Source organism: Pipra filicauda, unplaced genomic scaffold, assembly GCF_003945595.2.
Source record: "Pipra filicauda isolate LSUMZ 115617 unplaced genomic scaffold, ASM394559v2 scaffold30_size5312502_pilon, whole genome shotgun sequence".
NCBI lineage: Eukaryota > Metazoa > Chordata > Aves > Passeriformes > Pipridae > Pipra > Pipra filicauda.
In genome coordinates this window covers 1,197,505-1,223,722 of record NW_024104432.1, presented here as the reverse complement: position 1 = coordinate 1,223,722, position 26,218 = coordinate 1,197,505, and the positions used below count along the sequence as shown (strand labels likewise).

Here is a 26,218-nt window from a genome sequence, read left to right as displayed (position 1 = left end):
CTGCTAAACTTCCTAAATTGATTGAAATAGACAGTTTCAAGACAGACATGTATAACACAATGAAATATCCCACAATACATACTGTGAATGAATGGTGCTGACAAGAACTAATATGCTTGTCCCAGGTAACACATCATACAGAACTATGTGCAGCTTATGAAAGGTCAAAAATCTTAAAATAGCTGATGCCCACAAGCCCATCTTCTCCTTCAAACTAGCACAGATAATGTCACTGCTCAATTACTGCCACACTAATTTCTTTCTTTTTCCAACACACCATGACATTTTGATGCCAGATAATTTTTGATCTCTTGTAACCAAACCTTAAAGGGAGGCTGGATGTCACACATTTTTATTTGGATTCTTGGGTTTAATGCAAGTAACAGCTGGATTTTTTTTCTCCAGCTTATTCCAATATCCCATAAAGATTTGTGTTAAAGACTCATCCATGCACCTTGTCTCTGAGGTACCAGAGGATCTGGCACATGTAATTCATTAACTGAACATTTTTTTCCCCAAGAGCAACACATGTCACTTTTGCTCTGAAGCAATACATCTTCCTTTAACAGTCTGCACCTACTTCCTTCCGATTCATGGGACAGACAGCACGTAGGAGTGATGTATCTGGCCCCATTCCTTGCAGAGTTGGTTCAGGGAGCCAGCACCCCATGCTGAGGACTTTGCAAGGTCAGGCTTCGAGTACTTCTTGTGCCCAGAGCTTGGACTGCACCACAGTGCCAGTTTGTGATGCAGAGCTCTTCTGCAAGTCAACTTTGTCTCCTCTTCACCCAGGTAGGGTGGGAGTAGGAAATTTAAGGCAAGGAAGGGTAGGACACTAGGTGTGCATGACCATCAGCAGGTAGCTGGCCACCATCCCAGGCTGACAGAGAAGCTCCCTGCACACAGCAGGGTCACAAAGAGAGAAATGGAAGACACCATGGGGATGGCAAAGGCATAGAGTTGTTGACAGAAGGACTGAGAAAAAATATCTACCTTGTCCTCACTGAAAGCTTGAAAGATCTTCCAGCTCTTCTTGGTGACATTAGTACCCATCTTAACCTTAGCTACCTACAATGTGCCATGAAAATATTTTGTATGGGGTTAAATCGCACCATAGAAAGTTAAATCACAGTGATTTCACTGTGTGAAACAGAGTTAAATTTTTCAGTTCAGACTTTAACTCTGTCAAATCACTAAGCTGTCCCAGTGTACACGCTGAGGAATCTGAGCTGGGATGCTGCCCTACACTGCTCCTCTCTTCTTGTGGTTCAGTGTAAGTCCTGTCTGTCCCAATTTGCTTGAATCAGATTTCAATCTCTTATTATAGTCAGATTTTAAAAGCCTTGGAAGAACAAATCTATAGTTAATAGGCTATGCCTGGAACCTCACCCATGTTTTACAAAATTTTGATTTCAGTGGTCTATATATTAAGAAGATGAGCTACCGCCTGAGCACTCACACTGTGCCACAATTTGATCCTGGGGGTTTTTTGTGGGTTTTTGAAGACTGGCTAAAGTCTGAGTCAATACAAATTTTTTTGTATTTTCAGATAAAACCTACATCAGGTTACACTGATCGTACCACATAGAGTACAAAATAAATACCATCCCCCCTCAAAAGGAGCATTTTACATGGCAGGGGACCCAAATGCTCTTCATAAAACATCAGCACCTCTGCACCCTTCCATGCATGAACTACTCAGTGAAAAAGCAATGCTTGTTCTTGCAGTATCTGCTGAACCTTTGTTTTACTATTTCTGACTAAAATCAGGTTAACATTTTTCCTGAATTATTTTGCTTGAATAAACTACACCAGAACTAAACAAACCCAGTCTGTTGTTTGATCGCCAATATCTTTAGAAAATGTTGTATTTCCTTCAAGAGCAAAGCTCAGCCATTAGAAGAATTATTTGGTTGGTAAAATTAGTTAATATAACTTTGAGCAATAAAGAAATTCTAGCTTAAAAAATAAGCAAACCAAGACCAACTCTTCAGCTGCTGAATACTTTATTCTTTTTTTACTTCATACACCAGAACTCCAAAGGCTTATACAAAATATAAAGTAAAATAAAACCCCAGTATGGTTTTACTGATGTTAAAACTGCAGTCTTGTATTTTTTAATCATTTATTGTAAATATGAAGAGGAGGGGGAAAACTGCCAGCATATCTACTGAAAGCACTTAACCTTTTGGATATTATGTCATTATTGTTGCAATGAGAGTTGGCTAAGATGATTTGATTTTTTTCAAGAAATGTCAATTCTATTCAACTCTTCCAGTAGAAATGTGTCTTGTTTCATGGAGAAATTCACTGGAAGTGAACGTCAGTTCAAAATTTTTTGCTGTCTCATCTCAAAAAGAAACCCACATTCAGTTCTTACTGAACAGAGCAAGGGTCTGCTTTTGCTTCCCCCACCTAGTGGGAATGCAGTAAACAAAAGGCCACTGAGAGAGAAATAGAAGGCACTATAAAAACATATTCAAACTTCTCTTACTAGCAAAATTCAAAATAAAATACACATAGCCACCTCAGCTGTGAGAGGGAGTGCAGCAATATGAAGAGATGAACATTTGAGCAGAACATCGGAAGCAAATCCTCCCGTAGAGGAATTAAGTTCACCAGCATGTGGAAGGTGTATGTATGTAATAGGGCTTGCAGAACTAGGTCCTGTGAGAAGCTGAACGGCTTTTGCAAGATGCTATTTGAGGGTATTCAGCACCAAGAGGAGGAAACCATGAAGCCCTCTGAAAGCATCATGCAGATTTAGGTCCCTAATGCAATATAAAACATATTTGCTCCACTTAGTGACCTGAGAGCTTGCTTTGGCTTAGTTTTTTCCCCAAGCATTTATTGTTAAGTTAATTAAGCATTTAAAAATAAGAGTCTCTAACTTTCCAGAGACTCCACATAAATACTAATCTGTCTTCTTCTAAGGGCCAGATTTTGTGCAAGGGCAAATCAATAATTTCACTGATTGAGGATCTGGCCTTAAAAGTCTATCCAGTGCATTAAAACTAGCGCAGCATGACACATGCTTTGGCATTAGGACAACCCTCTGGATTAATATTTGAGGGAAATTTGGCGATTTAAAAAGAAGCTCGGATTGAAATGTTGCTATTCTTTAATCAGTCCTGACTGCCACAGTTTCTCCTCTTGTGAACTGCACAGTTATGGCTGGAGTTTCACTTTCACCCTCTTCAAGCTTTAGTGCAGCATTGTCCAAGCCAGTGCTGTTAGGCTGTGGTAAGGCAGTGGGTTCTGCTGTCAGAGTTGGAGTGGAGCAATACAAGATGAAGCCCACCATGATGATAACGAAGGACAGGATATAAAGACCTGAAAACTGGCAGAGGAAAGAAAGAGATGCATTAAGTCTTGCCTGATTGTAAAAACATGTCAATGCTGCCTTATTTTAAGAATGTGAAAAGCTACCCTTCCTTTTAAAAATTATTTTAATGAGGATTATCACCATGACCTGGATTCAGGTCTGAAAATCAAAATTCAACAGCTCCATTTACTTAAAGACTTAAGGCTGCTGGCTGGTTTTCTCTGCATCTCATCCTCAACATTGTTGGATAGGGAGTTTCCTCAGGTCTACATACAAGAATCTTAACAGAGAGAATAAATGGCTGTAAATATGGTCATACTAAAGGACAGTTGTTTATGCACACAAATCCTGAAACACTCTATCCCTAAGAAAATTTTGATCCAGCACAGCCAAATATTTCAGGTCCTGGCAAGAGATTAATCTCTCCATCTTACTGAAAGTCACCAGAACAGCTGGTTCTCTGCACAGATCTCTTAACCATCTGCAGGCTTTATTACTGGACCAGAACCAGTTTGCTCCCTGCACCCAGCAAGTCCTCAAGATTGGCATTTGTACTCGGTTAAGACCGATGTGAGGTAAGAGCATGAACTGCTGAGGTACACCAGGCATTTGATTTACTATTGTTCACTTACCTGTTAAAATTTCAATAATTGCCAAAATTCATCCACCTTGACAAAAATAAATGCTTACTTCATATTCAATAATACAAGGTGTAAAGTTATCCACAGCCAGGAATACTTCTTCATCAGATTTGTTAAAACTGTCCATATTGCCTTTGTCAAACCACACTTATTAAAAAGTAGGAGGAAGGACATAGAGTATCCTACATTCCACTGTCAATATTCCCTAACCTCCTTAGCTTCCTTAGACATGCTTGAAAAATATGTTCTAGTCTATCAAGCAGCAGAGCTGGATGAAATGAATTGTAGTACCCGGACAATGGACTCTCGTCCAAAAAAGACTGAGGTATCTACAATTAAGGCATTGCAGTTCCTAGCTGGCAGTCACTTGGCATGGAAACCCTTGCATGACAACACACAAAAGGAAAAGCAGACTGAAATAGTGGCCTTGTGCTAAATGCCTTCTTTCCTCACCTTGCTGGATGTTTGCCTGGAGAAGCTTGGACTCATGTGTTCACTCTGCACAGGAGGAAGCACCAAGCTCTGAACATATCCCAGTGGAGGCAGCAGCATCACCCGTGATCCTACCCCTGACTGACCCATTCCCATAAAATGGGCAGAGCTTGGGTCTGTATCAATTTACCTGCACAAATTCTCCAACTTAAGGCCCCGAGTGAACATATGCCTGTATGCAAGGACCTGTGGCTGGCAGGCAACACCATAGGAGCTGCAGGCCCCTCTAGCAGTTCAGCACTCACAAGGCTGAAGGTGTCTCTGATCCTACTGATTTAATCCCTCCACAAATGGATAGAGTCATCAAGTCAGGGTGCCAAAGCTGTTGCAGTGTAGCTGATTATTCAAGGCCTGCTTATGTTTTTGCAGCTATTGACACAGGTGAACCTTACCCACGCTGTTCCAACAGGCCTATACTCTTTTTTTTTCCCTTTTGTTTTTGAGGAGAGCTCTGTGTTGTTCTTTTCTTGGGATTTTTCTTTTTCTTTTTTTTAATTTTGATTTCAAATATCACAACAACTTCATTGTTTCTGACATTGACTTCAGTCATACTTTGTGCAGCATATATCCCCATTCTCACAGTCAAGCCTAAAGACTACTTCAAATGTTAGTGGAGAACTGTATCTCCATCTAGTGTCTGCTTGTGCAGTATACTCCATTCCATAGGAGTTTATACAACAAAAGCATTTGGAGACCTTTTTTAATATTTCTTGAGAGATTACAGGTATTTATATAATGAGCTCTTTAGGAAGCACAGCAAAGATTCATTATGGAGTGAAAGACAAAGAAGTTCAAAACAGGTATGCAAAATTCACATTTCACTTTAAACTGAGGCTGAAAAGTCAAGTGCATTAGCAAAGCATTGTGATCAAATCAGAACCTCATCAATTCCTGGCCCTGGTCTGTGCTGTAGCCGCTGTCTGTGCCGCTTCTGTTTCAGAGCAGGCTCAGACCACAACAGTTCAGAGCTCTCTGTGGCTTGCTCCACTCTGCAGCCCAGCCAAGCCCTCAGCAGCTTGCTGTGAAATATCATCTGGTAACAGGGAATACAGAGTGATTCCTTGTATTTTTATTTGTAGATTCCTGTGTCCAGGGTGCTTTTTAATCCAGCAGGTGTCCTGCCTGGTTTGTTTGCCCCATAGGTAAAGAAGGTATATGGTTTAACTTGGCAATACGCTTTTCTGCTGCTATTATGTTAAAAGGCATGTCAAAAGTGACCTTTCTCAGTTCACGTTGCCCAAGTTACCTCAAATCCTCTGATTACTAGGAATGCAGCACTATTATTGCTCCCTTTTTGCTACTTCTTTGTTTCTAACCACAGATTCAAGTTCCTATTTCAAAAAATATCTGAAATTCTCTGAATACAATCCCAAAGTCTCCTCTAACTCATTTTTTGTTTTAGCTACCAGAATAATCTGCTACTAGCAATTATGAGATGGTATGCTCCCAGAAAAAATTCTCCCCAAAATAAGCCAAAAATCCAAAAGAATTAAAGTTTAATATATCCCTTCCAAAGCTCTTCACTATTATGAATATAAATGTATAATCACTTCTCAAGTTAAGCTATCTGGTTGCCAAAATACATGTTTGGAAGTGACTTAGAAAGGATTTGCTAGAATGTGTGTATGGTTTGCTTTCTGCATTCACTTTAATTGTAGCTTGGAGCAATTTTGGAACCCAAAAGAGGTAAGAGACTCTTGAAAAGGAAAATCTAGCTGTTGCAGACCCTACCATTACCAGACCTCTGCGCTGCCTTCATTTTCAGAAAGAAATTTGACCTAAAAGCTTCTGGCTGAAGAGAAAGCAACCACATGGAATAATACAAATTAAGTTCTTCATCAAAGCTCACAAGCTTCTCTCTAAGCCCTTCCAGTCACTGACTGACTGACTCAATTACTCCAATTGCTTTAACAAGGTAGGTTCTCACAAATGATTCTGGATGAAAAGTGTAGGGTGGAATGAAATCCTTTTAGCACTGTCATTTAGCTAGAGTAGACACTGCCAAAAATGTTTTAGAGCACAATAAAAGTAAATGCCTTTTGGAGAGCATGAAGCATAATATATTTATCTGTATTTTTTTCAGTTCCTTTAGTCTCCCCTTAGCAGTAGCACTGAGAGAGCTTGATTGTTAACCCAAGATGTTGGTAATGAACTGATTAAATTTCTAAACAAAAATATTAATTTATGGAAATCAAACTGGTCCTCTTTTAGACACCAAATGCCTGCCAGGACAGGGAGATTCAAACCCTCTCTTTGGACACTTGGGAGTGATGAACCAGAACTAACATACAGTTCCATACTGGGCTTTCAGCAAGAACACTACCATTTGAACACCTCAGGAGATTATTTATTATCTCTTAACATTAACTTATTCCTTCAAATGTGAAACAGTTTGAAAATCATCCTCTGCCTAATTGGTGCTATGCTATGTCATTAACTAAGCAAAACTCCTGATTCACATCTGCCAACAACGAACAGTACAATCTGTAGAACTGTACAGATGCAAACGACTGTTCAGGGGCTTTTAAGAACATTATGCTTTACTTATGATTTTGAAGTAGAAACATAACTGAAAGAACGTGAAAGTGAAGGAATGAATGTACTCACCTTATAATAGAAAAGGAAAAGCCCAAAGAACAGACTGTAGAGATCTGCAGTCAGAATACCCAGGTTGACTGAGGTTGCGCTGGTAACTTTAATGACAACTGGCATGAAGCTATACAGCCCAAACATGCACAGGGCAAAGACTGTGAACAACAGTGCTGTAAAACAAGACGACAAGTTACTCCTCAGGCACAGAACAATGATTTTAAAGAACACTGCTGGTTTTCAGATGCTTTAAAAATATGCATTTTTATCTTTTAGGATATGGTCTCCTAAAAGATATGGGAACGTACACGTAAGAAAAACATGGAAAATCTTTTCCAAGGTTACCTCGTATTGCAAGAATTACTGTATCTGTACAAGAAAGTTCTCATTCCTTTCTAGATAACATTAAGAGCTGACTGAAGAAATTTAGAGCCATATTTCTTGATAACATTTAGTTTTTCCAGTATTTTATTTAGAAAGGAAAACAGAAAAAATGTTCTTGCAATGTTCCAACACCAAACACGTCAGTAATGAAACAGGTTTAATTTTTATTATTTCAATTTATTTAAAAAAAATATTTCATCTTATATGTAAAATGCAAAACCTGCTTTAATGTTCAATCCTGCAAATCTTATCTCCTTGCTAAGCTGCAAAGTTTGCAGAAAATACATTTGTGAAATATAATATTAATGCTGCTTAATATTCCGAGAAAGAAAAGGCAAATCCCAGCATTCAAAGTCTAAATCTAATTTTCCAGTGTTCTTTAACATTCACATCATTTTTCCATACACATACCAACTTTCCAGTTCCACTGAATTCTCGTTATCTCCCTATGTTCCACAATGGCTCTAGAATTAGAGAAAAGATATAATGCAGTAAAAAAGGGAAAAAATAATTTTCAAGTAGAGAATTTAATTACCAAAATATATAAGAAGAATTTTGATTTATAATCCCTTAATTTTTTGTTTGAAATTTTATTGGATTACACTAACTCAAACATCTAACAGGCATGAAAAAATACTTGAAAATTAAAGTGCCTGAAAGAGCACTGTTATTTAATTCTTATGCCTTTTTCACAGGCTTTTTAATCCCTTGGAGATTTAGTTTTATTTGATATACCATTTGGAGAAATTATTAACTATAATGATGAGAAATGAAACATAAAATTCATTAGACAGACTTAAGTGCATGTGGTCTGTTACTCTGATGTGGTTATTTGTAAGACTATACAAGGCTTCATTTTAAACTTGACTTTAACATGGAAGATCTCCTAACAATTATCTCCTAAAATTTTCCACAGAGAAAACCCATTAAGAAATACATTCCTGACAATAGTCCTCAGCATACTGAGTGTCCTCATGAACATAACAAAATCAAAAATACAGCCAAGTATTGTATGTGTTTAATTGCAGGAGTTCAGTTTTAGAATTGCTGTAATAAGAGTAGTGCAAATAAAGAGGATATAAAATGGATGCTGATCAGCAACATATTTCAAGTGGAAGGACTCCCATATAGACCAAATGCAGATGTAACAAAGAATTAATTAATAACAGCATTTCATGGTAGACAAGCAATCATCTGTAGAATATTCTTAATTAGTTTCAAAATAAATATTAGATCCTTACAGCTGTAGACCGCTGACAATAGTCCCAAACAAGCCCACCATTCCTAGAAACTCCACTCTGCTCAGATTTTTCACAATGTATTCCTCACTCACATTAGAAATGGCATACAAAGAAGCACCAAGAAGCACTAAGACATCTCCAATCACCACGTCACTTCCTGTACAGAAATATTAATCCACAATTAAGGGTAAGGCTGCAAACACTTTTTAACTTTCCTTAAAAAGACAAGCAAATTTATCTCTAACATCTCTACCTTTCTAGCGCATTCCAGGGTAAGGGGAAAGGAAACGCCTCCTGTGCGGGAAGAGGAGTGTCTGAGCACGGACTCTGCTGCCTGATCACCTCACCCTGCACAGTCTGGAATAAGGAATGAGCTAAACCCAGCATTTACATCTCATCCTGACCAAGACACTGCTGTATCATCTGGTCGTATTCTACTTCTGCTGACCTTGGGCACTGCAGGGAGTTGAAAAAATTCCTGGTTAGAAATGCTCTCTGCCTTACATGAATATTGTCCCCGCTTTTGCAGTAAGGCCTGATTCAAGTCTTGCTAGAATCAATATATCGATTTTGGTGGGACCCAGACTCAGCTTCAGGTTTCTGACAGGTTTTAAGTGGGCACCGTAGATGGGTGGTACCATGTGTCCTGCTGCAATGTATTCATACTGAGCAAATGGGACTCCCTGTAATACAATCGCTTATCAAGTAAATGCCACTAAAACAGCCAAATAGAAAGAGGATTCCTGTTTTTTAAATCCTTGAATTTAAAATTTCCTTCCCTAAGCCAGTCAGCAATCACTAAGAAAATATGGCTAAAATATGAGGGTAAGCAGTAGCTAGGATCCCCAAGTCAGCAAATAAAGCATAACTATCTTAAACTCTCAGGGAAAGATTTTTCTCCCTCAGGACCAAGATGCTTGTACCACATGGTAGTAAAGCTAAACTTCAGTTTGTTCTGTGTCTTACCTACTAAGGTACTATTATGCCACATAGGCTTATCTCTATGCTGCCTGATGAAAACAATGCCCTGAAATTTACCTTGTCCCATACCCTCTGTCTGAAAATCCAAGATTCTTATTCAAAATAAGATGACTACAATATGGGTTGATTTGGGCATCTGTCACAGAGAAGACAAGACTTGCCCTTATCTGCACCCAGCTGAATGCTGGTCCCCAGAGCCCAGCCTTCCTCCCAGAGGCCCCAGGAATCCCAGCATCTTGCCCCATCTCCTCTTGCTCTCCCACAGTAAGCCCCTGCTTTCCAGACTGCGGCCTATGGGCCTTGGGGATACATCAACCACTTCTGTTGGGTCTGACAAAGATAACTCAGAGAAGTCAGCTGCTTTGAGCGACTTTTTATTTAGTATTTGTACTCAAAGAAAACTGCAAATCAAAGAAGACTGGGTACCAGCAGGCTGATCTTGCGTAAGCAAGATGAGGTTTGCAGGGAGAGGCAACTTCTATTAAACCATCTCACACGGTAGTCAAAGTTAACAAGCTTTCAAGAATGAGACTTCTGTCACATGTAATGAACAGCAGCAAAATCTGAGTTTAACAAAAGTGTTTCTCTTTTAAGGTGGGAGAAATAATCCAAACACGCAAGCAAAGAAATTCCACAGCTCCCCATAAAATCACCGTCTCTTCTTCTCGGACAAGAAATACAAATAGCAGCATGTTCTCCTCTTTTAAAACAGAACTATATCCGCACCTCCCGCATCTGCTTCTTTTTCAAGTTAGCCCACAGCAGGAACCATCTCTCCAGTCTTTCCCCCCCGCAATAAAGGACTCCTTACCTTCACTGTCCTGCCTCCCTGCCAAAATGTCTGCACCCACCATTGTTCCTACACCAAGCAAACAGACGGCAACACCAAGAAAATGTATCAGCCTGTATCTTGCTCGGAGAATGAACCATGACAAAGCCATCAGCACAGGAATCCCGAAACAGTCCAGCAGCTGTGTGCACAGAAAAATTGTCTGAGTTAGAAATGCATCCCAAATCTGGACTGCAACCTCCTGAAAGCAAATGTATAGGATCTTACTTATCATCAGTTGTTAATGAAACCTGCAAAGCAACCTCGGTGGGTGTGTTTAAGGGAGGGGTGAGACCTACATTTTACCATTAGAAGCATTTTGCAAGTGATGAACGAGCTGGAGCAGGGGTCCACTCTCTCCTGGTAGGAAAGTGCTGACTTAGAAGCCCTTCTAATGATGGATCCAATAAAACTTCACAGCTTCACAAATGAATTCTAGGATGTCGCTCTGAGAGAGCATTGCTCCCCACAGCTCCACGTACACAAAGTAAAAATCTGGAACTATTGATGGATACAAGTAATCTAATTTTACAGTGAAGCAACTAGGACAAGAATCTGACCCCACAGCTCATCTGGATCATTCTAAAAAACAAACCTGGTACATGTGCTGGAAACCATGTGCAAAATCGGTAGAAATAAGATAGGTAGCAAAACCAGCTGTCCTTAAGTCACCTTCCCAATCTCCCAGTTTCCCACAAAAACACATACAAGTCACCAGTGCATTTTCATCGCTCTGTCAGAGATAACTCTCAATTAGTCAGAAGCAGGTAACCCACCCTAATTCACCAATGCACCAGCAGCAGAGATGCACAAGGCACCTGGAGTTTTAGAGCACTCAGATGTGTTTGCAGACACTACCCCAAGCAGACTGAACATCTTTGGTTCAAGGACATCTGTGCTTCATAACAAGCAGTGACACAGACTTCTCTTTCCTTTCTTTATTATCCCCTCTGAACGTGTTCCTATGTATCTTTCCCTTTCTGTTAGACCCACCTATAGAATCACAGAACAGTTTGGGTTGGAAGGGACCTTAAAGTTCATCTAGTTCCAACCTCCCTGTCATGAGCAGAGACACCTCCCACTCAACCAGGCTGCTCAAAGCCCTGTCCAACCCAGTCTTGAACACTTCCAAGGATCTTCCACCTTTCTTCCTTCAGTACAGAAAGCATCAAGAGTTAGCTGTGTGCTGCAGCATAAGATGGGCATAATCATAGAATCAGTTGGGTTGGAAAGGATCTCCAGGATCATCAAGTCCAACCCTTGATCCACTACTGCCGTGGTTACCAGACCATGGCACTAAGTGCCACATCCAGTCTCATCTTAAAAACCTCCAGGGACAGAGAATCCCCCACTTCCCTGGGCAGCCCATTCCAATACCTGATTACCCTCTCTGTAAAGAATTTGTTCCTAATATCTAACCTAAACCTCCCCTGGCACAGCCTGAGACCATGCCCTCTTGTCTTACTGCTGGTTGCCTGGGAGAATAGACCAACTCCCAGCTGGCTACAACCTCCTTTCAGGGAGTTGTAGAGAGTGATGAGGTCTCCCCTGAACCTCCTCTTCTCCAGGTTGAACAACCCCAGCTCCCTCAGCCTCTCCTCATAGGACTTGTGCTCCAGTCCCTTCACCAGCCTTGTTGCTCTTCTTTGGACACTCTCCAGCACCTCAATATCCTTCCTGAACTGAGGGGTCCAGAACTGGACACAGTACTCAAGGTGTGGCCTCATCAGCACCGAGTACAGGGGAAGAATCACTTCCCTGGTCCTGCTGGCCACACAGTTCCTGATCCAGGCCAGGATGCCGTTGGCCTTCTTGGCCACCTGGGCACACTGCTGGCTCATGTTCAGCTTCCTGCCAGTCCAAACTCCCAGGTCCCTTTCTGCCTGGCTGCTCTCCAGCCACTCTGTGCCCAGCCTGTAGTGCCACATGGGGTTGTTGTGGCCAAAGTGGAGGACCCGGCACTTGGCCTTGTTGAACCTCATCTCGTTGGAATCAGCTCAACTCTCCAGCCTGTCCAGGTCCCTCTGCAGATATATGTTCTAGAAAAACCAAATAAAACCATGATCACTGAGCTAATCATAATTGGTTTAATATTTCATCCAATTAAATAGATTTTGCTTCTGAATTTGTCTGGAGGAAAGAAAAAGTCTTTTTTCTAACCTGCCTCAGTAGAGTGCCATGAAGCTACATAAGGGAACAGCCTTCAGCAGAGCATATAGTCAACTTTCCAAAGATTGCTCACAAAAGACTCTCAAATGTAAGCTCTTAAAACTTGGCCTCTTGAAGTCCCAACAAAGTATAAGGTCCACATGAACAGGACTGTGGCATAAATCACTGCAATCAAGATAAGAGCCCTTAGTCCTTAATGTTCATTGCCAGCCTCTGCTTGCCTAAGCGTACCACTGCAGTCAACTTCTGTGCTGACTTCCGTGCTGGCTTCCAGTAGTTCAGCCATTATCCCTAAGGGCTTTAACCAAATTCGTTAACATTTTGATGATATGTCTGGTTTTACTTGTTCATAACTACACATAATAAAGTCTTACAAGCATAGCGTTAAGGGAAGCTATTACGGATTAAATCCTCACAGTGCCTCTAATGTTTCCATCTATTTGTCTTCACTCCTTGGATTGCCTCCAGCTTGTTTGTAAAGTCTATTTGTGAAGTGCAGAAGTACCTGCCTAAGCTGTATGAGACATTACAACTACCCAAGTCCCAGTATGTGATACTAAGTATTTCAATACAACTTTATACTATGGAAAAGTATCATGCTGTGACTATCTTGTCACAGGTCTTGTTCTCTATCTTACCTTTAGTCTAGACTAAAGAAAAACCTTCTAACATTTCCTTCAAATTTGACTGTTTTGACTAGTATCAAACAACAAGAAATATTATAAACATAAGAAAGTAAAATTTTTACTGCCCTAGTAGTAGACAGCTCTTCTACTAATAAGTAAGCATTCATATCCCCATTAATTGAAATGTTAGCACACAGCCTTACAACCTCCAAGCAGCTTTTCAACCCAAACTGAAGGAGTGGAAGAAAAACCCTTTAAAAAAAAGTTCTTAATGAGGATGTAAGGGAGTAGTACATAATGAGCTAGAAGTCTTTCAGTTATGCCAGATGGGGAATTGTTGCATCCAGATCAAGAACATACTCTACAGCTAGAGCATCCTGATTAGAGGACTTGCAGCCAGGACACACAGACACCAAATGATGAAGAACACACCCTGGTAATCTATTTCAGGAGACAATTACCCTCAATTACAGACAGATGAAATCAGATTTACAACTACTGGATCTTGCCTTCCCTTCATCTAGGACATTACAGAGCTCTTCTGTACAGGATCAAGATCAAAGAGGTGCAAAGCAGATGTAACATCACAATGAATTGTGTCAGTGGAACTAATTAAAAGAATAAAGTTTATTTATTCAGGTTTTATTATATTTACAGCAGTACTGTGGTACTGACTACTATTGCCAGTAGAACCTCGTCAAATGCTCATTATTCAATTCCAGCCTGTATTTTCACAACTGGAAAAAAAAAAGATAACCTGGTGATTTGATTTACAAATGTTTTGACTCAAGCTAGGCTTTGGCCACACTGTTTATAGGAGGTTTTAAAGACAGAGTGAGTAAATTATTAAAAGACATTTTAATACATAGTTAATAAATTATCATAGACTGTTGGAGGTCATTGGTTTGCTTATAATTGCCAGCCCCAGACAGCTTTGTAAGCAAGAAAGCTCAACTGATCATCCTGCTTGCTTCCCCACAAGGCTCCCTCAGGGCAGCCTCCAGCTGAGCCCCAGGAGCTCATCCTGCATTTTCTCCTCTTCCATCAGCTGATATTCTGTCAATAGTTGCCTGAAAAACGCTTCCACTCAAATTATCTATGGAGCAAATGCTAAATGTGCCAAAGAACACGTTAAAAACATGAAACCACAGCTACGCAGCTTGTGTTTTGCTATGAAATCATATAATCATAGAATACGCTGAGTTGGAAGGGACCCACAAGGATCATCAAGTCCAACTCCTGGCCCTGCACAGAACAGCCCCAAGAATCACAATATGTCCCTGAGAGTATCATCCAAACACTTCTTGAACTCTGTCAGGCTTGGTGCTGTGACCACTTCCCTGGGGAGCCTGTTCCAGTGCTCAGCCACCCACTGGGTGAAGAACCTTTTCCTAATTTTCAGCCTAAACCTACTCTGACTCAGCTTCACGCCCTAATATGTGGTCAAACAGCAGCACAGTCAAGTCCTGTCACAAGACAGGACACCGGCAGCAAGAACTCTCCTGGCACTGCCTCAGCCACAGCCAAACAGAAGGAGTTCAGTTGTGGACCAAAGTCTTTTTCTTTATTTACAGAGAAATGAGAGTTGCCATCCCATTGTTATCTCCTAAAAAAATCTCCCAACCCCCTTCTGTGAAATGCTGGTATTTCATAACTAAAGGGAAATCAGTTCTGCTTTTGTGTGCACGTGTGAGAAAATACGTGGAAGTTCCTTGCTGAGCTGAGAAAACTTATCTTAGAAGTTATGTTTCATAGTGCCGAGCTGAAGCTCCAGCCAGCCAGCATTTTAACAGTGTATTTCCCTATAGACCCTGTATTTCGGAAGATGCCATATACCCCTGTGATGCTTTATGCTCCCTGGGCATCCACTCATAGCCAGTACTGCAGAGGCCATAGCCAGGCCATCAGACTGGGTGCTCTGAACCACAGGTTCTGATGTAGCTGCAGAAGTGCTTGCTAATGACAGAATGCCTTGCACTAAAGCAAATCACAGGCTTTCCTGTTTTTTTTTTTCCCTCCTCCTGTATCTCATTTCTGAGAGTGGTGAGAAACTGGTGACTTTAGAGAATGTGCAAGAAACCTCACGGCAACAGGCAATTACAATAAAATTGAAATTACTGAACTGGCACAAAGCAGCATCAGTCTGAAGGCAATCAAAAGGAAAAAAAGGCTCAGAAAATGCTTGAGTTTGGCAACTGGACAGGAAAAACTATTATATCTATTCTTTCTTAATTTCTATGAAAGAAATCATGGGAATAGCTTTATTACTTCTGAGAACTTGGATCAAAGTCCTGGCTTTTTCAGCTGTAAAGTATATGTTCAAACAGTGTTTCAATTATCAGCTTAACTTGATCTTGAGACTGAAACACATTGCTCTTAAAGCTTTGATTTCTTTGGCATTATTTGTCAGGAAATCAAAGGCCTAATGAGTCATACCACCTAAGTATGAAGTGGAAATGTGACAATAACAACCCAACAGGCACCACTGGTCTTTAGGAGTGCAAAGAGAAGTTACTGCACTTCTCTACAGGGAGCCCAGACCACAGGAGTTTATTGCTTTACAGGTAATTCTTTTAAATATTAACCCGCTACTTTGACTCTGTAAAACACTGACACCTAAACACTCGTTTCCAACTAACAGCCAATCTGTACTTTACATTGGTTTTTTATTCAGGCCATGATCCCAGCCACAGATCCCCACCACAGGTAACAGGAGGCATGAACTGGCACGACCTGGACACACTCCCTCCTTGCTTGTGCACCATCGCCTCCCTTGTTCCCACAGCAGCCCTGAAGCCTAAGCTGGGTCTGACATAGCTCGCTAATCGGTCCAGCCAAAGGCGGGGTTTAGTCCCACTTTGCTCAGTGCCCTGACCAGTCTGCTCAAGATATCTGGCCACTCGAGCTCAGGAGAGTGCAGTTGGAGGCAGGAGGAAAGCACTGACTCTTCCAGCAGTTTTTGTATAGGGTGACAGAGAAACCCCAGCCTTAACCCTTCGGCTTGTAGAGCTATTTCAGAAAACAAGATTTATCCTAGTGCAGTAATGCAGCATCAAGTACTACCGTTGCAGAGGATGTCTACTATTACTTTAGGAGTCTGGCATGATGACCTCCCTTCTGCCTCTTCCAGAGAGGGCCCTGAAGTGCCACATCCAAAAGCCACAGGGCTGGTCCCTCACTGCAAGGTAAGTAACACCAGCTAACTATCAGTACGTCCTCATATGTGGGGTTACATCTCACAACGCTTCCCACAGCTTCCAGGAGTAGGCAAGAGATCTACCTTGCTCTCATCAGCAAGAACCCACACTGAGTGACTGTTATCTGGTCATAAATCTTTATTTTGTGTCAGGAGAAAAAAAATGAGTGGCCGTCAGCAAACTCTTAGAAGTGCTTTTATCAAAATAGTTAGAGTTCAGCTCAAGAGCTAGCACAGGGCAATACCAGCCAATTTTCTCTCCTTCCTGGAAAGGTTATTCATGATACAGGATGCTCTTCCCTGTACTGCAAAGCAAAAATAGATACTGGAAAGTTCTTTTCAGGCTTAAATAGCTTCCATGTCTGTCCTATGAATCTCATTTTAGAAACTAGTCCAAAACTGCAATAAAAGCAACAGTTCAAATAGAGAGATCAGTCCTTACCTGCACACTTGTGAGAGTTGTATATTGGTAGGCTTTTACAATCATGTAATTGGCTTCAACGTCAGCCACTCCCAAAAGAATATACTTCCACCACCTCTGCTTCAAAATTTGCCAAAGACTATCACCGCCTGTTAAGAAAGCAGTAATCAATATGTGTTTCTTTCCAACTAAATGCTGCAAAGGAATTTTGCTTTTTAGAAGCATAAATAATACCGAGATGTTCGAATTTGCCCCTGCTTAAGAAAGATACAATGACATCAAAATGCAGCCTGAGAGGAGACAATGCAAATGGGTGAAAAGCACAGAAATTCTTCCACATGAGGAAAAAACCCAGCAAGACTGGTGTTGTTTAAAGAGTAAATTAACAAGAATAGGAGGAATACTAAATTGCCTCTGGTAACAAAGCTTCATTACAACAAAGCCTATTTTCCCTAATATAACATTTGACTTCAAACCAAAAAGCACAAAACTTTAAACAGATACGAAATTATATCAAATTAAATGCACTTTTAACCTGTGAAATTCATTTCCATGTGTCATTAAAAAAAAATGAACTTTAAAAACTAGGATGAGTATTAAGTTCTGTAGACTCAAATTCTGAAAAGAAAATGTAGGGGAAAAAAAAAAAAAGAAATAAAAAGATGAACCAGAATCTCCCATCCCATATTTCACATACCAGTCCTAAATGCCAGCATTGTTGTATAAACTAGAAGCAGCAAAGTATAGTTGATGAAACTTTGAAACATTGGAGTATTCACTTGGTATTTTTCTGCTAGATACTGGCTTGTAACAGCAGTCCCACAGATAAACAAAGAGAGCATCTGGCCCAGAATTATCGTTTTCAAAATATGCCTGTGAATATAAAAGACAAAACAGTAAGTTTAGAATTAAACATCCAAGTTTCTAAAAAAATATTTGCTAGTTGCACAGGGAAAATGTCAATTTTTTTAGATTGGCACCTTGTTCTTTTCCTACTCCCTACCAGTGTTGTTCTGATCTACTGGTAAGCAGGGGTTTGGATACACAGAAGATCCAGTCTAACCTCAGGACAGCCATGTAAGAAGTGAGGCCAGTCAAACCACCAGTGATGGAGACTGAAATAATTTGCAAGGATCTTCAAGCAGCTCACCTGGTCAGGCTCTACCTAATAGGAGGTTCTATTCTTATTAAGACAGGGTTTCAGTCAAATCCTTTGTCCTCCACTGAATTCCATTTTAGCTTTGGAGCCTTGATCAGACTATTTAGCACCCTGGCCAGTACCATCTTGCAAACCTTCAGTGATGGGGACTCCACTACATCCCTGGGGAAGTTGTCCAACTGATTGATTGTTCTCACTTTAAAAAAAAAAAAAACCTTTCTTATAATAAGAATTATTATAATTAATAGTTATTGTGGATTTTTTTCAGGTATATTCCATCATGTTTTGCTGTAACTGAGGATGGAGTTAAGAATGCATTTTGGGTAAGATCATGTTTGCATTTACAACTCCTCTTAAGTCCAACCCACAGCTAAGGAAAAAGCCAAACAAACCACGCTCTTTCAGTAGTAATTTTTCATCTAATATAAAATGAACTATTCCAGATGCTCCTAGACAAACAGGAGCAAGTATCACTGTGTTATCTTTCAGCTTGCTGTTTATCCTGCCAGTGGAGCTATGCAGATTTGTACCACCCCAGTCTCTGCATACACACAATATACAGTGACAGGAGCTCAACCCTGTGCTGTCTGTACATTTAATTTGTTTACTCTGAAGACTGATGAGAGTTTAACTGTCCGCACAACTGATTCACTTGTTCCTATTCAAAGTAACTGAGCAAGGGAAGAAAGGATTCCTTTGGGACTCTGCACATACCCTGCTCACATCACTCCACACGATGACTTCTGGCAGGACACTCACGTGTCAGACACCACCTAAGAGTAACACTGGTTGTTTTCCCCAGATGGGTGACTTAGCATAGTAAATAGGAGCTCACCCTGCTATGCTGCCCAGTTCAGTTGCCAGGCAAGAAAAAAAAAAAACAACAACTTTAAAGCTCCATCACTTCTGTTATATTTTATTTCTTTTATACTGGTCAATTGTCTGATTGTGATATTTAGTGAACTAATCAAATGATTGTGACACATTCTGTCTAATTATACTGACCACGTTCCAGCAAGAGAGTTAAATCTGCTGCCATTCAAATTTGCTAATGATTGATCTGCTTTACTGAAAACAAGAAAGACCTGGCTGCCCTCTTGCAGTGGAATAACTCCACTAAGCTGATCCTCATCTTTTCTAATAATGAAGTTTCTCCAGTTTAAAGTACCTCAGGAATTATTTCCTTGAGTTTCTGTATATGGGAAGAGACGCAGGTCCAGATCTTCCAAAACTGTTTTGCTTTGCGGTTACTACCCAAGCAATCATTGCTGTCAAGTTAATGTCTCAGCAGTCCTACAGCATTTACTTCTATAGTACCAAAGGCATCTGACAAAGCAAGCAGGCTTCATGACCTTCTCTATTTTTGTCTGGTTTAATTCAGTTTTTTTTCTTCTTCCCTGAAGAGATTCAAAATGTTAACATCAAAAGAGACACATAAGGACATTGTTCACCGACAGTGGAAGGCTACCCTCAAAAAATGTCTTCTGTGAATCCCCAAATGCCACATACCTGGCAGCTTTCTCAGCTGTGTATAACAGTCTCTTGCTCTGACTGCCCCCTAACATGACCTGGAAGCCCCAGCAGGAAGCAGCAGTGGTTTCCTCTCACACCATTTGCCAAAGTGTCAAAACTAATTTCTTCAAATTGAAGAGATGGTGCCATGCTCCTGGCATGATGCGCTGGACTCACAGCATATCTTAATAAAAAGCGTTTGACCCTCTGTAAAACTCGAGAACAAACTTTAAATCCTAAATTTTGCAAGACAATTTCTCTCGATAAAAATGCTTCGAAGACATGAGTTTCCATTCATTTCGGTATTGACATGAGTATCGATGATGGGGATTTTCTTATTAATAATTGATCGCATTTTGAAATATATTAATTATTAACTTTTCCATGCCAGAACTTGATCCCCTCTCTTTTTTTTTTTTAATGCATTTGAATGGACTAAATCACTTCGAACTCTCAGATGATGCAAGGTAAGTGGTCTGAAAAGGCCTTTTATTTTTATAGTTGGAGCGAGGGGTTTGTTGTTTTTTAATGGTTGATAGCTGGCTACCAAGTAATTACTCGTCCCCTCCCTTCAGCCATCATATCTTAGCTAGCTGTATCTATGGCTTTGAGCAAAACTAGGAGTCATTTTGTGAGGTTTTTGAAGCACGAAAATTTGCCACAATTTGGTCTAAAGTGAACACTGAACAATGTGCAGGTGTCAACATCATGAGAAAGTCAGGCTGGCTTTCCTTGGCTCCATGTGAAAAGCAGAATAAAAATACACTAAGATACTAAAATAAAACCAGAGTCTATATTTGTGGAAATTAAAGAAAATCTAATAAGCCCACAGTTAACAATTTTATCGGCTACAAGTTTACTAAATCCTATAATTTTAATGTGGTTTTTTTTCATAAAAATAAATACACCTTTTCAAAAGTTAATTTTATTTATGCCACCAATTAAACACTAACAGGTAAAGCCTGGCAACACTCTACACATAGAGAGTCTACATACACTTAGTTTTAACTACTGAACCCTTCCTAAATAGAGGGGAAGTGACCTTTTAATGTCAATAATCTCACATTTTCATGTGAGGAATAGAAAGTTAGTTAAAGGAAAAGTGCAGGTTCAGATAGAACCCATATTGCAACATGATTAGCACATAGCCCAGGACTACCAAATATATTTTTAAGAACTAATGTCATCACAAGTTATTGTTTTGCAATGTTCTGCTTTGAAACTGAAGTCAATTTAATTTATCAGCAAAGACAGACTTCTTTAATTCCAATACAAGAAATATACTTTCTACTGCTTTTACTCAAAAAAAAACCAAAAAACTCCACAAAAACCCAAACAAACAAACACACAAAACCACAACCTACAACACTTTACAAAACTCAGTGAAAGCACTTTATTTTCTTTAAGTACCACCTATAGACTCAATTAGCGTAGCCTTCTGGTAAAACTACTACCATAGGTGAGATTACTGAACAGCTCAAGTTTCTATCTTGCCTTTTGGGTCATTCCTGACAGGCAAAAAGAATGAAAAGAGAAAAACTTCTATAGCCAAAAGAGAAAGGCAGCTTTGCCCCCTGGAACAAGGCTCTGCTTGTCCAGCACACACCTTCACACAGTCCAGCTGCCAGACTCCAGCTTATGATGGAGGCATGAGGCTGGTAGGAAAGCCAGCATATCCTTGGCTGACAAATAGGAGATCTGATGCAGTAATTATTAGAGACCAAGCCTAGAGCCTGGGGATTACTTTTTTCCTCCCTAGATAGAAACTGAAGCTGCAAGTAGATGTAGCTCTAGAAGTCTTAGAAGGTACTCCCACTCTTGTAAAAGGCAGTGGTTCACAAGTACCAGCTTTAGAACATGTGCTACGCCTGCACAGCTTGGCAGATTTTCTTCCACAAGTTTTCCATGCTTAACCAGTGCTCGTATTTCAAGAGATACCTGAATAGGTCTCCGCCCTAAAGCAATTCAAGGAAGGAGGAAAAGAGGCTATTAGTCTTTCTGGACTCCACACCTCAGCTCAGCTACTTTGTTTTGTTACCTTCCCTGACACCCGTGACCTGTTCTTCACAACGATGTTGATCGAAGATTACAGAACACATAAACATACAGAAAAAACAGAGAAACAGAAAAATATTAAGCCAGAGTTAATAAAAAAAAAAAAAAAAAAGAAGACAAGTGCACGCGTATAGATATGGGAGTACACTCTGATAACGTCAAACACATCACTCGCTAACTCTACACCCCTCTCAGCTGAAGAGACCCTTGGCGTTCTCGCCCAGCAGCAGCCGCAGGCTGCAGTCAGCGGTGCTCCCGCAGCAGCCCGGGCATCAGAGCGCCCCGCACCCGCGACGGCTGCCAAAACACCCCCGAGCCACCTCTGCCGGGGCGCCCGAAGGGTCCAGGCTCTGCCCAACCCGGCCGTAACCCCGGGGCCGCACCGAGGTGGGTGTTCTGGCCCGAGCATCACGCGGCTGCTCCCCGGCGGCACCGATCGGTCTCCGCATCCCGACCGCGCTGTCGGCCAACGTGCCGAGGGGAGAAGGGATGTTTCTCCCTTCCTTCCTTCCTTCCCTCTCTCTCTCCCTCAGGAGACCGGCGATGCGCGGCTCCACGTGGAAGCCGGGGACTCACCAGGTGCAGAGCTTGGCCCCGAGCAGCGCCAGCAGCCGGCGCGGGGCGGGAGCGGCGGCCTCGGGCGAGGGCTCGGCCCCAGCAGCAGCGGCCGCCGCAGCCCCGGGCGGCGGTGCCCCGGCAGCCGCGGCCGCCTCCTCCATGGCCCGGCGCTGCCCCGGCCCTACGCCCGCCGGGAGTAGGCAAGGATGGAGGCAGGGAGGGCGGGCGCTACCGAGGCAGCGGAAGGAAGGGAGGGACGGAGGGAGGGATGAGCACCGGCACAGGGACGGCGGCACACGGCGCTCCTGGCAGGGGCCGAGGCCGGCTTTGTGCCCGCCGAGGGGCCGCCCCCGGGAGGGGCATAGCTCGTTCTGGGGCGGAGGGTCGGAGCTCTGCTGCTGCCTGCCCGTGTGGGGGGAAACGCTGCTCGTCTTCCTTTCCCTCAGTGAGCCCCGACCGCGCAGTTTCCTCCATCCGCCGGGCGCAAGCGGGAGCAGCGAAGGGCGGCTCCAGCAGCGCCAACGCCAATTTCATGTTCCCGCTCTCCCGCGGGGGTTCCGGCAGCAGCCCCAGCGTGGTGCCCCGATGCGGGTCCCTGCAGGGCTACTTTGCCCTCGGGTCACGTGGCCGCGGCTGGCTTGGTTCGCAGGCAGTTCAGGCTCATCTGCCGGTTACAGGAGTCAAAGTTACTCTAAACCCTTGAAGTTTAACTTCTCACGGCTTTGTGTGCAGCCTTCAGCTCTTCTAACGTTCCAACTCACACTTCTTTACTGATAATTCCCATGCTTACGGATTTACCTCAGCCTGTTTGTCTTCACCCACATCTCAGGGCAACTCGCCTGGAGAACCTGGTGATATTTTGCATACTCTGATGGAGGTTTTAACGACTCTCAACTGTTAGTGCTGCTGTATATATCCCAGGTGGTGGTATTAAACCCCAGAAATGCCCCCAGGAAGAGCTCAGCTCTTGGAATTCCTTGCTACAGGTAGGCTGCAGCAGCCTCACACCAGAAAGCCACTGCCAGGCTTTAGGGCAGAGCTGCTCAGCTGCAGATGGATTCCAGTGCCAGAGGGGTATCTGTGAACTCTGAAAATATGAAACAAAGTAAGAAGAGTTTAAACAGGCAGGGATCACTTTTTAATTTAATTTTTTAATAAAAAAAAACCCCCAAACAAACAAACAGAAAACAGCAACCAGAATTGTTAAAAGAGCCCTTTGTTAGACTTTGGGGACTAAGTTCATTGCAGAGTATGGTATACTCTGCTGTCTCAGAAAATTTTTATGGACAACATGGCCATGAATGTAGAGATATGTGAGAAGTCTAAACATGACTTCATGTTCAGCTACTCCTGCTTCAGGCTCCTGCTTTACTATGATTCAGGGTTCATCTCAGGTGTGATCGTGGCTGTGTGTTTCTGGATTTTTGTTGGTTCCTGAGTTTGCCTATGCTTCAACAAAGAGATACATCTGTGTGCAGTGTGTGCCGACCAGGCTGACTGGCCCCACAGACCAGACTTGGTATTATCACTCCCTAGTGCCGTCTCACCAGTGGAAACATGGGGACTGTGTGCATCTAAGGCTGTGTACTGCATCCTCTTTCAGAGACAGAAACTTTGTTCCTGGTGCCCTACAGAAGTAACTGGTTCCACTGTAACATGATTTACTCTGTCTGTTCCAGGATGAGTGAAATCCCTGGGAATAACTCTAGACTAGTAGACCTATACCTCCTTTTTGACTTAGCAAAAATGTAGACAAAGAACTATTCGCAATACATTTGTAGAATTCTTTAAAAATCAATCATTCAAAAGTTGTATCTAAAATATCAAACTATTTTGAAGTGTGCCTGAAAGGAACTAGCAATCCAAATATTTCTTATAGTTAGATATCTTATAGAATGGATGAAGAATAACTCAAAAGTACCAGCATAGCTTTTTTTTTTTGCTGCTTTTCAAAAAAAAACCCATTACTTTTGAGCTGAGAACAAATAAAAGAATTAGCACAACCATGACAAATGAGACACAGACATAGATCTCGTATCTTCATCGGCTTTCAACTTGTTTTTGTTAAACAGTTTCATTTCAGTGTGTCCTATCAGGCGGTTCCTTGTGCTGAGAAAATTGGAAATTTGACTAGGTGATAAAAGTAGATAATGATAATAAGTAAAAACACAGAACATAATTTTTAAGTTGACAGCATCTGCTTTAAGTTTCAGGGAGTTTAAAGGGCAATGTCATTGTACACTTAGACACTTCACTGTATATCACTGTAACAAAATTATATTTCTGGATTTGCCTTATCGACAAAAGGAAAGAGAAAAAAAATCTCATGAATTGAACTTAAAATCTGAAACTGCAAAAGTGATTCCTTATAAAATGCTGAGCAAGCATAATGTTAGGGTTTTCTTAATTGGAAGTATAGTGTGCCACTAGAGGTCCTTCATGGTCAGATTATGTTTTTCTCCACAGCGTTTTGGGATTCTTTACTATTTCTTTATCCATGCTACATGTGAGAATTACCATCTCTAAATAAATTTATTTTGCTTAATGTATTACATTTGTAGAATAATAGAGTGATTTTTCCTTGATTAAGCTTTTTCTGGGAAAATATCAAAAGGGTTTTTCAAATAGCATTTCTTTAATAAAAGCTTTTGTTTTATTAAGAAGTAAAATATTTATTTTTAGTTCAATAACTGCACGTTTTCACATTTCGTATTTTTCATTGTCTTGTAACACCTCCTTAACATAACCACTTTTCTCTTAGAAAAATAAAGGAAGAAAACAAATGTAAAACTAATGAGTGAAATTAGGATAAACAACTGGAACAATAAAACAATATGTAAGGTAGTTTTTCTCTGCTGCTTCATTATTTTCTTATTTTTCCTAGTTAGAAGTTGGTTAAAAATGTCTGAATGCTACTTGAAAAACATGTGCAGCCTTGGGACTGAGGTTAAACGTATCACTACAGAACACAATGTCATTTATTGGGAAACCAATAACAAAGATTCGTAGTTCACTATTTGGAAACTAAGGGAAAGAAATACTTGCTGTTCCTGGGATGGCCGTGAGCTGAAAAGTCCCAATAGCTGCACAAAGGGCAAATGGCATCACACAGTCTATCAGCTGGAATCAAGACAGAGATGTGTTAGACTATACAAAGTCCTGGGGAGACTTTTAATGAAAGATAGGGTTTGTGCTGGTTACTTGTATTCAAGACAAATATATAGAAAGATGCAGAAGGATCTGTAGAAGACCACGGGAGCTTGACTCGTTAGTCTAGCAAAGGACACTGAGATGAAATAGGAATGCTGTCAAAAATGCAACTGAGAGCAAACCCTACAAAGAAACTTTCTAAAGTAAAACACAATGTTAGTACCCGGACAAACAGGCATATATGAAATATTATTAGGTTTAAGCTGAAAATGAGAAGAGTTCCTTACTAACATTTACAATACAGCTATGCCTATTAGGACCATCACAGCCTGGATTTTCCATAGAAATAGCAGGAACAAGAGATGAACTACTTGGCAGCAAGGTGTTAGCTCTGATAGCCAAAAGATTTCTTCCCATCTTATTTCTGTAGGGAAAAAAAAAGGGATTTGCAGATGAAAGAAATCACCATTTTAAAATCAAAATATTCTAATATTCTCTAAAATTAGCCATTAAAAAAATTTAATCTGAGAAACATCACAGTAAGCTACCGAGTGCAAAACCCACCATATCCTATGGTGAAGGGGTGGTTCTGCTGTCTCTACCAAGAATAAAATATGAAGAAGGATATGTTTTCACACTGTAATGTCAAAAAAGGTATTAACTAAGCAAAAGCAACTAAATGAGGAGGAGTGAGAATTTCAATATGTGATGAGTTCTATTTATTCGAAAATATCAATAATAGAATTTAGGTACTTGATTGTCATTGAAAATCACCAGAGCCAACATTGTAAGAGTCATTTTGGGGGCAATCAATACGAGGTCACACAAGTCTATGCATCTGTAACTCTAGTCTCACGCACCATCTTCACTTCCTGTTCACCTGAGATGTG

The 26,218-nt window shown here is 41.1% G+C and overlaps 1 protein-coding gene across 5 annotated transcripts in view; it reads right to left on the bottom strand.

Annotated features, from left to right (window-relative positions):
- Positions 1 to 1,989: 1,989 nt before the first annotated feature.
- Positions 1,990 to 26,218, bottom strand: part of SLC35F2 (solute carrier family 35 member F2) — a 40,925-nt gene continuing 16,696 nt past the window's right edge. The window contains exons 2-9 of one of the 5 annotated variants that reach the window (XM_027712740.2): positions 22,197 to 23,265; positions 17,592 to 17,767; positions 16,916 to 17,043; positions 10,465 to 10,624; positions 8,673 to 8,829; positions 7,843 to 7,895; positions 7,066 to 7,220; positions 1,990 to 3,340 (exon numbers count right to left, since the gene is read on the bottom strand). In XM_027712740.2, the coding sequence (XP_027568541.1) occupies positions 3,122 to 3,340; positions 7,066 to 7,220; positions 7,843 to 7,895; positions 8,673 to 8,829; positions 10,465 to 10,624; positions 16,916 to 17,043; positions 17,592 to 17,767; positions 22,197 to 22,339 (1,191 nt within the window). In that variant the 5' untranslated portion in view covers positions 22,340 to 23,265 and the 3' untranslated portion in view covers positions 1,990 to 3,121. Of the gene's footprint in view, positions 3,341 to 7,065; positions 7,221 to 7,842; positions 7,896 to 8,672; positions 8,830 to 10,464; positions 10,625 to 16,915; positions 17,044 to 17,591; positions 22,176 to 22,196; positions 23,266 to 26,218 lie in introns of those variants that run through there. The other 4 variants (XM_039383427.1, XM_039383429.1, XM_027712739.2 and 1 more) reach the window with 4 other exon arrangements.